Consider the following 13,471-nt stretch of genomic DNA (forward strand, 5'->3'; position numbering starts at 1 on the left):
AGCTGACACTAGTTTAGTGATAAAATGTACATCCTTATAGAAATATGATAATATGTTGTAATTATAATTTAAATATGATGATTTTACAAATTGTGTGTCATAAATACACATCTCAGGAAAATGTTTATGGGGCTTCAAATCAAAATATGACTTCCTGTTATGAAACAGGTCATCATTTTATACATGTCGACTGTAGAGGACACCAGGATTAAAATCATGTCTATTATGCATTTTGGGAGACTGAAAAAGAATTGCATATGAAAACAAACTATATAGCAATATCCCTAAGAAATATTAGATATTATTATGAAAATCTGTCCATTTACTACTCCCATTATTGCACTTCTTTTTTCTACATGCTGTTCCAACAAGCGCTAAATTAGTTACAGTGTATACATAAGATTTTTGGTCAGTAGCCTAAACAAGGATATCATCGTCCTGTCAAGCAGCAATTACATGGCCTTTGGCTCCCTTTGGAGGTATTTGTAATAACATGTAGTGTACATACATTGATTATTTTGTATTAGCCTACATTATGTATTTTAACAGCCTAATTAAACGATCATTATTGCCTCATTGTTTTTATATAATTCATTTAAAGTAATTTTCAAGGCTATTGTTGGCTTGGGTCAGTTTTTATAACCAAAAATGTGCCTGAAATTTATGCACGGGGTTCGTTTTCACCTATTTCTTAGTTAATTTTCCTTGTGAGACATGAATAACTTGAATCATAGGCATAAGGTGAACTCTAAGCCTATGCTAGTCTAATAATTAAGCACATCAAAAACCCATCTTTTTAGGCAGGTAACAAATATGGGTGTCATGCCATTAAATATTTGTTTAATAGGGCTACTACTCAATTTGTATCTAACGTATCTAACACAGCTTAATAAAAATGTAAGATACTAATTATAACGCTTTCATTTACAATTCAAACGGTGAGTAAATGATATAGAAAGCGAGGGAAAAAAAAACATTACATTATTATACATTATTGCTTACTTCAGTCTAGCACAAATTTACACACACTCTCTCTCTCAAAAACAAAACAAAAACTCTCTATAATAAATGAAGCTGTCTGCGCTGTGAAATGAATCTCTTACTTACATTGTAAGTACTTTTGTACTTTGTTGTGTATATGATGAAAGTATTCGCCAGATAACATAATTCAGTCAGCGAGCGCTGCGTTTCAGCGATGACTCATCTGAACGCTTTTGATTGGTCATTGCATTCATAAACTCAACGGAGTCGTGCGTGATTGGTTGTAATGCATTACAATAAAAAAATGCATAATAAGTATGACACCAAATATGACCCCAAAATATATTGGCCTATGTTTGCTAAACGATTAAAGAATCCAACTTCCTTTGCTAACATTTTGTCAGTAGAATCTCAATATGGTGCATCCCAAATTTTGTGCAAATCAGACAAACATCTTAGGAGGAGTAGGTTTTCCCCAAAATTGTAATATTCTCTTGAATATTGTATTTCAGTTTTCCTTTAGATATCCTTTGTTCACAGTACAGTACAGAACTTGTCCAAACATTATAATTCAGTTCAAAAGCCTTTTATTCAACATTTGAAACCAGTCATCATAAACTAGTTCTTAAAAAACAGAAACAAATATTATAATTTGACGTGCAAATGTCTAGTCCATAATGCTCTGTATAACAAGCATTATGTAAACATACAATCTGGAATGACTGCCATTTACTCTTGTCTGCATTTGTACTTTAACAGCAGTATACAGTGGTTTACAGTCCATTTTGGCTGCTTTTACAAATGCATCAGATCACCCAAATAATTCTCTTGTCATATGTTGCTACGTAATTGACAACATTATTAAAAAAAGGAATGCAACTTGCGCAACAGAAACCCATCAGGTACTACTCTGGCAAAAACTGGTTATCTAATGTAAAAATGCAAGTTAACAGTAAAAGTGCTATTTGAGAGACAATGACTTATCGTAACATCTAACAAAACCAATGCTGTCTTTTATATTAATATCTTATTATTAATATAATTGGTTTCAATGGTTAAAAAAAATTGTGCTGCAGTTAGAAAAAATATTTGCATGTAAACACTTGTATGCATAACTCTCTGGTTTTCAGCCATCAGGAATATTGCAGTAGAGCTGTATTGCATTTGTTAACAGTACTTTTCGACTTCGAAACACTTGATGCTATTTTATTTCCACTTCAGGTCTAGTTGTGCCCAGCCAGCTGGGCCTGAGACATTTAAGGTCAGAGCAGTTTAATAGCATCCGTCCCTCCAGCTGCCGTCACGCAGGGCGCTCAGAGCAGAGACACTCTTCGGTGGGGTCAGTAAACTGCCAAGACAGTGACTAGTGTTAATGACAGCAATACTCAAATGTATTATGCATTAAAGTATATATATAATATTAAAATATCATTTTTCTAATAAGGATCAATTTATTTTCATCTCAAACTAACAATGAACAATTTTGACAGCATTTACTATTATTTATTAATGCAAATTTCGACGTATATTGAAACATATATAATAAATCATGAACAAACATGAATTAATTAATTTTAAAACATTAAGCTACACTACTGCTCGAAAGTTTTGGTTCAGAAAGAGATTTCATTGTTTGCGAAAAAAAAAATATTATAGTCATCATGGTTGCATTTATTTGATAAAAAAAATACAGAAATATTATTCTAATCTAAAACAACTGTTTTCTATCTTATTTTATTTTAAAATGTAATTTATTCCTGTGATGCAAAGCTGGATATTCATCATCATTACTCCAGTCTTCAATGTCACATGATCCTTCAGAAATCAGTCTGATATGTGGATTTACTGCTCAAGAAATATTTCTGATTATTATCAAAATGTTGAAAACAGTTGTTCTGCTCTTTGTTTGATGAACAGAAGGTTCAAAAGAACAGCATTTATTTGAAATAGATTTAGAAGAGTAGATTTATTTTGTAACATAAAATGTCTTTACGTTCATAATAAAAGTAATAGTAAAAAATAGTAAAAGTAAAAAATATCTCTTTAAAAATATTCTTGCTAACTGCAAGTTAGTAAATTTATTTAAATTAATATCCACTTGGGATTTCTAAGAATCAATCAATCCTGTCAGTATTTTTAGGGCTGTCAACCAATACAAATATTAAATGAATTAATTACATGATATGCTGATTTATTATTGACCAATTTGCAATAACAATAATTGCTTAAAAAAGTTAATTTGAAAAAGTTTTTGCAGTTAAATGAATTAATAGAATTACAAAAAGTGACTTCAGGTCAATGTATTGTTTGTTTTATGCCCATATCTTTAAACATAAGCCTAACACTAGTCTGCAGCCAACAATAATTCATATTGCCCGAGTTTGTCCGAACTGTAACTAAATGTATATTTGATTCACTGACTATGAAACTTGGTAATTAACAGTAAATGTCTAACAAAATAACACTTGTCAACTCTGGAATGGCCTATGTTATAAAAAACAAACAGTACAGGCTGATAGGTTAATGTTTAGTAGTTTACTCAAGCAAAGGAGGAAGAATTGTGAATGATATACCTTCGTATAGGCTGGGCGATTTTACTGCGCGAGGCCCCACTTGTCCCAACAAAGGAAGCAGGCCGAGGTAGAGCGCTACGAGTGGACGAGGGGGCGCTGGGTTTGCTGGGGAGAGAGATGCTGCTGCTGCTGCTGGGGATAGAGCCGAGACTAACAGAGGAAGGCATTGTGGGGGCACTCTGGATGGTAGGGCTCACGTACGCCGTGGCTTTCAGAGGGGGCCGTGTTGAGAAGTTGCCCACGCTCTGAACCCGCTGCTGTAACTGGCCCGGAGAGGGAACTGAGATTGAACAGAGAGCAATCAAATTTGACCCGAGGTTCATGACAAAGTGTGATATAATCTGCTACAAGATAGTTATCATCAAATTTAATGTGATGTTTTGACTTCTCACTTGCAGAATGTATCTTGGTCAGACCGCTGTGGGAATCAAAACTCTGACTGTTGCAGAGTAACGACAAAGATGAGGAGGATGTGGCAATGTGAGCGGTCGGAGCAGGAACATTAGGCACACTGGAGACACTGGGGGTGCTGGGAGCTCGAACCAGGTTTGGCATGCTCCTCCTTAGCTTGTCTGAAAAAAAGAAAGACAATGTGTGTTAAAACGGCCAATCTAGCACAAATGGAAACTATCTAGGAAAAGCGTGATGTACAGTCTATAGAAGTGGATCTCAACCAGATGGCTGCCCGGGACCCACTACATAACTCCTCTGAAAGCTTCCTCACTCGTTCCTCGCCTCCTCATGGTGCAGTTAGAGAATTAAGATGTCCTTCCACCCTCTGTATGCCTTCCTTAACACACCTGATTCAGATCATCAGCTCATGAACTGACCAGAGTGTGTCAGATAAGAGAGACAGTTGGAGAGCCACTGATCTATTCTACCTTGCATTCATATCAAAACATAGAGAGTTGAGTGATAAAGCAGCGTGTTGCTGTGGAGAAGGTTTGGAATAATAATAGAACTTTAGCTATGTCCCTATTCAGATCCTTGTCTTTAGAGATCTGATAATATATTAACAGTTTAAAAGAAAAGAAAAAAAGAAAGGATTGTACTACAAAATAAAAATAAAAAACTTTAATTTATATCTTGGCTAAAATGTACACTGAACAAAATTATAAATGCAACACTGTTGTTTTTGCCCCCAATTTAAATTAGCTGAACTCAAAGATCTAAGACTTTTTCTATGAACACAAAAGTCTATTTCTCTAAAATATTGTTCACAAATCTGTGCTCGTGAGCACTTCTCCTTTGCCGAGATAATCCATCCACCTCACAAGTGTGTATCAAGATTCTGATTAGACAGCATGATTATTGCCTTAGGCTGGCCACAATAAAAGGCCACTCTAAAATGTGCTTTCATCACACAGCACAATGCCACAGATGTCCCAAGTTTAAAGGGAGCATGCTATTGGCATGCTGACTGCAGGATTGTCCACCAGAGCTGTTGCCCGTGAAATGAATGTTACTTTCTCTACCATAAGCCATCTCCAAAGGCGTTTCAGAGAATTTGGCAGTACCTCCAACCGGCCTCACAACCACAGACCATGTGTAACCACACCACCACAGGACCTCCACATCCAGCATCTTCACCTCCAAGATCATCTGAGACCAGCCACCCGGACAGATGCTGGAACAATCGGTTTGCATAACCAAAGAATTTCTGCACAAACTGTCAGAAACCGTCTCAGAGTAACCGACTTGAGTGGGCAAATGCTCCCATTTGATGGCGTCTGGCACTTTGGAGAGGTGTTTTCTTCACGGATGATTCCCAGTTTTCATTGTACAGGGCAGATGGCAGACAGCATGTATGGCATTGTGAGGGTGAGCAATTTGCTGATGTCAACGTTGTGGAACGAGTGGCCCATAGTGGGGTTATGGGATGGGCAGGGGTATGTTATGGACAATGAACACAGGTGCATTTTATTGATGGCATTTTGGGATGCACAGAGATACCGTGACGAGATCCTGAGGCCCATTGTTGTGCCATTCATCCACGACCATCACCTCATGTTGCAGCATGATAATGCACGGCCCCATAATGCAAGGATCTGTACACAATTCCTGGAAACTGAAAACATCCCAGTTCTTGCATGGCCAGCATACTCACCGGACATGTCACCCACGACAGCATGTTCAAGCTCCTGCCAACATCCAGCAGCTTCACACAGCCACTGAAGAGGAGTGGACCAATCTCCTACAGGCCACAATCAACAACCTGATCAACTCTATGTGAAGGAGATGTGTTGCACTGTGTGAGGCAAATGGTGGTCACACCAGACTGGTTTTCAGACCACCCCGGACCCACCAATATAGTAAAACTGCACATTTTAGAGTGAACTTTTATTGTGGCCAGCCTAAGGCACACCTGTGCAATAATCATGCTCTCTAATCAGCATCTTGTTATGTCACACCTGTGAGGTGGATGGTTTATCTCGGCAAAGGAGAAGTGCTCACGAACACAGATTTAGACAGATTTGTGAACAATATTTGAGAGAAATATACTTTTTGTGTACTTAGAAATTGCTATTGTTATCAGTATATTTCCAGCCTGTGTGCAGTCTGACCTGTGTGGGCTCTGTAGCTCTGGGTCTCTGTGGCTGTGCTGGAGCTGAGGTTGGGCATGTGCAGCTGCTGGTAGGACAGGCTGTTGAGGTACTGAGGCGTGCTGGAGAGGCTCTGTGAGTGGGACCTGCTGCGCTGCATGGAGGACGTACGGAAGAGCCGCGGCTGCGGAGCCAACAGCTGATCGTACTCTTCCTCTAGCTCGGCTTCACTCCTCATGCTCCTGCGTGCACCTGGGTGCACCGAAAAACTAGCACTGCGGCACGTGACTGTGGCAGAGGTGCTCGCGTACTCCTGCCGTAGACCTAAAAACAAACATGTGTTTCTATGGATTTACATGAAGCATGAAGAGTACAAAATACTTTTTTCGGCCCCAATCCACACTTTTAGATGCTATTTTGAAGAATGTTGGTAACCTAACAGTTTCGGTTCCCATTGACTTCCACTGTATGGACAAAGATTACAATGGAAGCCTATGGGAACTGAAAGTGTTTGGTTACTAACATTCTTCAATCGTCTTTATATTCCACAGAAGAACGTCATACAGGTTTGAAATAACAATGATTATGAGTAAATGATGACAGGATTTAAATTTTTGAATGAACCAAATCTTTAATCTAAATCATTGCAAATATCACCCCTCTACAATTTGATGAATTAAAGCAGACATACTCTCCTCCTGCAGTCGGGCCATGACCTCCACATCAGTCATGTCCTGAAGCTTATAGCTCATAGAGATGGTGTCGTCCTCCAGCTCAGAGACACTGAGATCACTGTCTATGGATGACTGAGGACTGAGAGGCCTTTGCCAATGACTATTACCTGAAAGAGACATGGAGAATTCAGCCTCACGTATAAAGCACTGACTGAGAAAACTAAAAGTGCATTTTTATACTGCTTGAAAATTATGGTGTCCTGTTTTGTCTAGTTTGTCTAATAACTAAACCATTCCCCATAAAAAAAATTAAACAGATAATTTAGTTTAAATTGTATTTTTGCCTGACACACGGTGTGTTCATGTGCAGAATACATACTGCTTTACTGACTGAAGTTTTTTTTGTTTTTGTTTTTGTACATAACAGAAAATATGATGGATAAATTAAACATTATCTAACAATGTTTCAAGTTTTATCTTGAAATATGATAAAATGATATTGTGATATCATATGATTTATGGTGAAATAAATTTAAACTGACCTATGTTAAGTAAAAGTTTGGCTCATATATAAAGAAAATATCATGATATAATCATTTTACTTTCTATTAAAAAAAATTGTTTTAAAGTGGTCTGAAGTAGTTGACTTTTATAACAGACATTTTTGTTATTACATCAATTACTACATTAATTCAGAAAGTTCAAAAAAGTGAAAGTAAAGACATTTCTAATGTTACAAAAGATTTCTATTTCAAATAAATTCCATTCTTTTAAACTTTCTGTTCATCAAAAAACTCTGAATGTTTTCAACAGTGATAATAATAAGAAAGCAGTAAATGAAAGTAAAGTAAGCAGTTTCCTAATGCATTAATTCAGCATTTTATTCTGAACCATCAAGTGACTGAAGACTGTAGTAATGATGCTGAAAATAGCATCTTTTTTGTTTCCACAGAAATGAACTTTTTGGGTTTTTAATAAAATAAAATAAAATAAATGCTGATGATCTTAGTCGATCTTACTGTGTGTAGCCATGTGATAGAGGAATGTGGGAGATCTTTCGGTTAGGCTGGAGCAGTTCCTCCCTGTGAGAGACTTCTGATGGTTTGGTGAAGGTGGATCTGGGTCAGGAGAGAGATGATAGATATCATGTCAGACTATGGTGAGTAAAAACAATGAGTAAAACTACACAATATAGACTGTTCTTTTAAGCTATATAATTTATGTAAAAGTATTCTAAATTGTACTTCTTTTTCACAATGGACTGTGTAATACACAGTACAGACGATGTAGTTTATCAGTGACACAGTACAGTACCTTTATTAGCGATTAGAGAGAGTTGTTTCTGTTCTTAGGTTAGGATGAGTGAGGCGCAAGTGTTACCTGTTTGCTCAGTTAGTGCAGGTTTAGTAAAGGGTTTAGAAGAGCTGCTTAAAGAAGAGAGTTCGTCTACAGGACTGAACAGAACGCTTGAAGAGAGCACGCTTCTCCATCTTTTGGCTAACGGGAAAAGGAAGTGCAATCAATAAAAAAAAACATTACACACAACAACAGTCATATTTTAACAGTAAGAGTAGTGAATGAGGATATATAAAAAAACATAAATTTTTACACAAAGGGGTTCACATAGACCACATTAAAAATATTGAATTATTTTCACTTAACTGCAAAAATAAACAATAAAGAAATTTAAGCTATTTCTGAAAATTCAGGAAAACTGTAACTACGACATTCTTCTCAGTTGCTTCTTTTGTGTTCCACTGAAGAAGGAGAGGTTTGGAACTTTGATTTTGGGACAAACTGTTCAGTTAAAAGAGTGAAAATGGGTTGAATGAGTTATTGGTAGTCAAGCGGACCACAGTACTTATGCGTACCTTAACAATTAGCCTTTCCCAGATCGCACAAAAACAAGCATTCACGGCTACCCAGAAAAACAAAGATGTATTCATGACCCCATTTGCACTGAGCCAAACTCGCTGAATCTGGCCTTTCAAAAGCCATTCAGAGCGCCCGCAACTCCACAACACACATCTCTGTGTATGCACTTCATACATCATTTATGTACGGACTAATCCAAAGAAACAACTGATACAAAAACATTTCACAATGTCCCCAGGACGGTCCTCGATACATCTGTGTTATTTAGTGCTGATTCTGCAGGAAGATTTATATAGGAGTTGTTTATATGGATACCATCCAAGTGCAGAACATGTAGGTTATCTATTCACCTTTTAGCTGCCAAGACACTGTAGTGATAACTTTACATCTCCTCAAGTTCGTATTGTTTATGATCTTATACAGTTATATATTATATTGGGTAACATTAAAACAGACCACAGTCTTCCACTGTTAATTTTCAGATTTTTTTTTTGACATCTTACAGATTTCTATAATTAAATAGTGTATGTATCTGCATTATATCTAGATTGCATTAAAAAAAAAGTTTTACATTTTCTAAAAATCTACTCACCCTCAGGACATCCAAGATGTAGATGAGTTTGTTTCTTCATCAGAACAGATTTGGAGAAATTTAACATTGCATCACTTGCTCATCAGTGGATCCTCTGCAGTGAATGGGTGCCGTCAGAATGAGAGTCCAGACAGCTGATAAAAACATCACAATCATCCACAAGTAATCCACAGCAGTCCATTAATTAACGTCTTGTGAAGAGAAAAGCTGTGTGTTTGTAATAAACAAATCCATCCATCTGTGCATATTTCTCTCCTGATACAGATGAGACAAAGTGAAAGCACTATATGGATAGAGGACACTTTTTTGATGATTGTGATGTTTTTATCAGCTGTTTGGACTCTCATTCTGACGGCACCCATCCACATGTGAGCAAGTGATGCAATGATAAATTTCTCCAAATCTGTTCAGATGCAGAAGCAAACTTATCTACATCTTAGATGGCATTAGAGTACATTTCGGGTGAACTATTTCTTTAAAGAAAAGCTAGAATGGCCAATCTCGAACCCTCAAGCTCAGTTTGACCATAAACAACAGGGACATTTTAGAAATTCAGATTTCATACTTTATATTCATGGGAAGGATGGTAAGTACCTTGGTCCAGTTGGTTGCACAATGAGCGTTTGGCTAACTCCACCTCTGGTCTGGGGTTGTCCAGCACGTGTCTGCACCACTGAAGAGGACTGAGGAGAAGAAGACGAGGAAACAGCTTGGCTTTTGGAGACACGTACAACCTGGTGACATAAACACTTGGTCAAAACATCTAAATCTGTACTTTTGTTGCCTGGATGTATCATGAATTTTATCATTAACCTAATATGTGTATTAATTCAGCTGATCAAAAGGCAGTTTGAGACAACACCTAAAATATTAAAAGGCTATAGGATCAACTATCTGCTTTCAGTAAATCTTTGTCCCATGTTTGAAAGAGACAATAAGTATTCATTCAAGTGTTCTTAAAGGGGTCATATAATGCGATTTCAAGTTTACCTTTCTCTTTGAAGAATTACAAGCTAGTTTGTGAATAGACAAGATCCCTAAAGTCGCAAAGAAGACTAACTTTAGTCCCACTGCAGGAGTTGTGCATTCAAGACTAATGTTTCATCCCATAACAAGGGCAGGCCAGATTTGTCTGTATTTGTCATTTCTCTGTATAGTGAGTGCACAGGTACAGGTTAGACTACTTTTGACCAACTGGTGTGAGATCATCACAAATGACCAGTTAAGTATCTTTGCACTACACATTTAGAAGACAAACAATCTGAAGAAAAATATGGAAATCTTTCACATCAACAGTCTGCAACACTGATGAGATATGCACCTACAGTAACAATGAACCTGGACACATACAGTAGTCCACTAATGGTATATTTCATGGGAACTGAATTTAAGGGATGACAAAGAGCATGCGAAGCTAAAAATCAAATCCTAACATTCTAGATAAAAATGACACCACTGTTTACTCAGTTAACGATACAGCACCAGTACCAGCTGTAATCAGGCTCTCCATCGATGGGGAGAACAAGATGAAGGTCTAGTATTTCCAACTCATCCAGGACAGTGGCATCCTCCTCATCAGCACCAGTCACTGACTGCGGATGAAAATACGGATAGCGCTCCTCCGATAGACCAAAAGATGGAGACTCAGGAGGAGAAGCGCAGTAGCCCCCGGTGACCGGAGCTGCTGACACACGGCCGCCGGAGGTGCAGCTGTGCCCGGCGTTCGTTCTCGACCGGAGCCGCTCGTTCTGCCTCTCCAGCTTCCTCACGAGCTCCTGAAGCTTTTTCACCTCCAGTTCTGCGTTCATTATCTTACTGTTGCCATTGACGTCCGCAATCATCTGCGGCTTGAACAATAGTCCGTCCATTGAAGAGAAAAGCATGTAAACAGTAGTACGCTAGATGGTGGCGGTGTTGTTTACCCTGTGTGCCCAGACTCGCAGTGCTTTCAGGCGGCTTGCTCGCTTCATTCAGACGCTGATGTGCTGCTCATGCATGTGTCTCTGTCTCCTCCTCCCCAGTTCAAAACACGACAGACAAACACACATCACCAGGCAATACACCACCTCTCGCCAGCCTTCATTTGATTCAGATGACTAATAAAATGGTGCCTTCTTATTCTATTCTACTCTATTCTATTATACTTCAACTTTGTAGGCTTATTCAGTTTCACATTTCCATAAAATAAACTACCGTTCAAAGTAAGGTCATTACGTTGTTTGATTATTTAAGAAATGAATACTTTATTCGGTAAGGACGCATTAAACTGAACAAAAGTGAGAGTAATACATTTACAGTGTTGCAAAAAAGTTATAGGCCTATTTCTATTTCAAATGCATGTTGCTCTTATGAACTTTCTGTTCGTCAAAGAATACACCCAAAAATATTAAGCAGCTCAACTGTTTTCAACATTGGTGATGATCAGAAAGATCAGAAGGATCATGTGACACTGAAGACTGGAGGAATGTATATATATATATATATATATATATAATCCTCATTGAGCTTAAGATACTTTTTTAAATAAACAAAAATTATCTCACTGACCCCGAATGTTTGAATGGTATAGTGGCCCATGTCTTACTCTTAATATATTGGATGAGATATTAAACTCACAATTTTAGTGTTTTTTAGCTAGTGTAAAATTTTAGATTTCAGTCTTCTGAAATGTTAAGCTTAACTTGTTTTAGTGTTACTTGTTTGTAATTGTAAAATTTGCTTGGAATGTCTGGGTGTAAATTGTTTTAAAGTACATCCTACACCAGTGGCGTAGCCAGGGGAGGGGCCATGGGGGCACTGGCCCCTCCTGAAAACTGAGTGGCCCCCCAGTGTGCCCCCACCCTTCTACTTGTCTGTCACTCACAAATTCAAATTATAATCTTTCAGTTTAGTAAATAACTCATGATTGCGTCGCGATGCTTCTCAACGAGGACCAAGAATAGCGAGCTGCTGTTTTCCAACGAAAAAACCACCTATTTTAAATAGCTTATGTTTTTCTATTAGCGAGTTGTAGCAGTGCAAGAAGTGTTTGTACTAACGTTAACGTCTTTCGGTGTTAGACAGACCAGGTTCGATGACGATGTTATCTCCTAGAGCAGACCAAGATGCTAATCATTATATTTACTATGCTCCTCTGATGCTGAATGTAAAAGGGGTTTACTGCGTTACGATTTACTTTTTTTTTTCGGCCAAACGCGCCGATATAGGCAACAACGCAATTTAAAGCAATGGTTTAAAAAAAAAACTATAATAGCAATTCTAATAAAGTCATTATTGAATCATGCAGTCGATTAGCGACTTTTTTCACTCAAGTGAGGTGACGAAACAAATCGTGTAATGTTTATCTAACGCTCCACACTTGAGACTTTTTTTTAAGTCTATATGGGTGAGACACATGCAAAAACATCGTTTTTTTTACTGGTCAGTTTTGAGATTTGGGGCTGTTTGTCTTCAGTAACATGTCTTCTTTCAGACTTGTGGTGAAAAAAAGTCCAAAATACACATATAGGTCTTTATTTTTCTACACCTTTAGTCTATTTGCGTCTGTAAATTCCTAATAAATTCAGTTGGCGTTCTAAATCACCATGGAGCTCCGCGATTGCGGTCTGCACCCTGGAAATCTCTCTCTCTAGCTCTCTCTCCCTCCCTTCTCAGAAGTTATTGACAAAACGTCATTTGATGACACCCAGAAACATTCTCAAAAAAATCATACATAATTATTTAATGCATGATTAAATAGCAAAATAAATAACTAATACTAAAATAACACTGGACTAATTAAGCTATTCTAAACTGTTTTATAGGATCCACATATTTTACATGTTAAATTAAAGCTACCTTTTTGAACAAGTAGCTTTCTAACAAAGTATGGAAATATGATATTTTTAAATCAATATGCTCAAGATTAATTAGCCTTGACATAAGTTGATTTTGTTTATTCATCAATGCAAATTTACTGCAACTGCTGCTATGCAAATTGAATGGGATGTGGATAATAAACAAAAACATATAATGAAATTATATTGAATTTATATAAGTTATATTAATTAATTAATTGTGTATTTATTTCTATGAATTATTAATGTTATTCTGCATTTATATAAATAAGGCTATTATATATATTATATATAAGGCTATTATTATATTATTATTATTTGTGAGTTGTACACTATTCATACACTGTACTATTTTATTTATTACAGTTTTTCTTTCACTTTTGTAAAGTGAAAAGGT

General features: G+C 37.1%; 1 protein-coding gene across 3 annotated transcripts; it reads right to left on the reverse strand.

Annotated features, from left to right (window-relative positions):
• Positions 1-1,551: 1,551 nt before the first annotated feature.
• LOC128019525 (SLAIN motif-containing protein 1-like) lies at positions 1,552-11,315 on the reverse strand. Of its 3 annotated transcripts, XM_052605542.1 has the most exons (9): positions 10,727-11,294; positions 9,833-9,972; positions 8,152-8,268; positions 7,791-7,889; positions 6,789-6,938; positions 6,119-6,421; positions 3,947-4,126; positions 3,555-3,834; positions 1,552-2,329 (listed from the first exon to the last, which is right to left on the reverse strand). In XM_052605542.1, the coding sequence occupies exons 1-9, from the start codon at positions 11,119-11,121 to the stop codon at positions 2,254-2,256; spliced, it is 1,740 nt and encodes a 579-aa protein (XP_052461502.1). In that variant the 5' UTR covers positions 11,122-11,294; the 3' UTR covers positions 1,552-2,253. The 3 variants fall into 3 exon arrangements, with proteins under 3 accessions (XP_052461502.1, XP_052461505.1, XP_052461504.1); XM_052605545.1 differs by lacking the exon at positions 6,119-6,421 and having other exon boundaries at positions 10,727-11,315; XM_052605544.1 differs by lacking the exon at positions 8,152-8,268 and having other exon boundaries at positions 10,727-11,289.
• Between the last annotated feature and the right edge of the window lie 2,156 nt (positions 11,316-13,471).

This window comes from Carassius gibelio, chromosome A9, assembly GCF_023724105.1.
Source record: "Carassius gibelio isolate Cgi1373 ecotype wild population from Czech Republic chromosome A9, carGib1.2-hapl.c, whole genome shotgun sequence".
NCBI lineage: Eukaryota > Metazoa > Chordata > Actinopteri > Cypriniformes > Cyprinidae > Carassius > Carassius gibelio.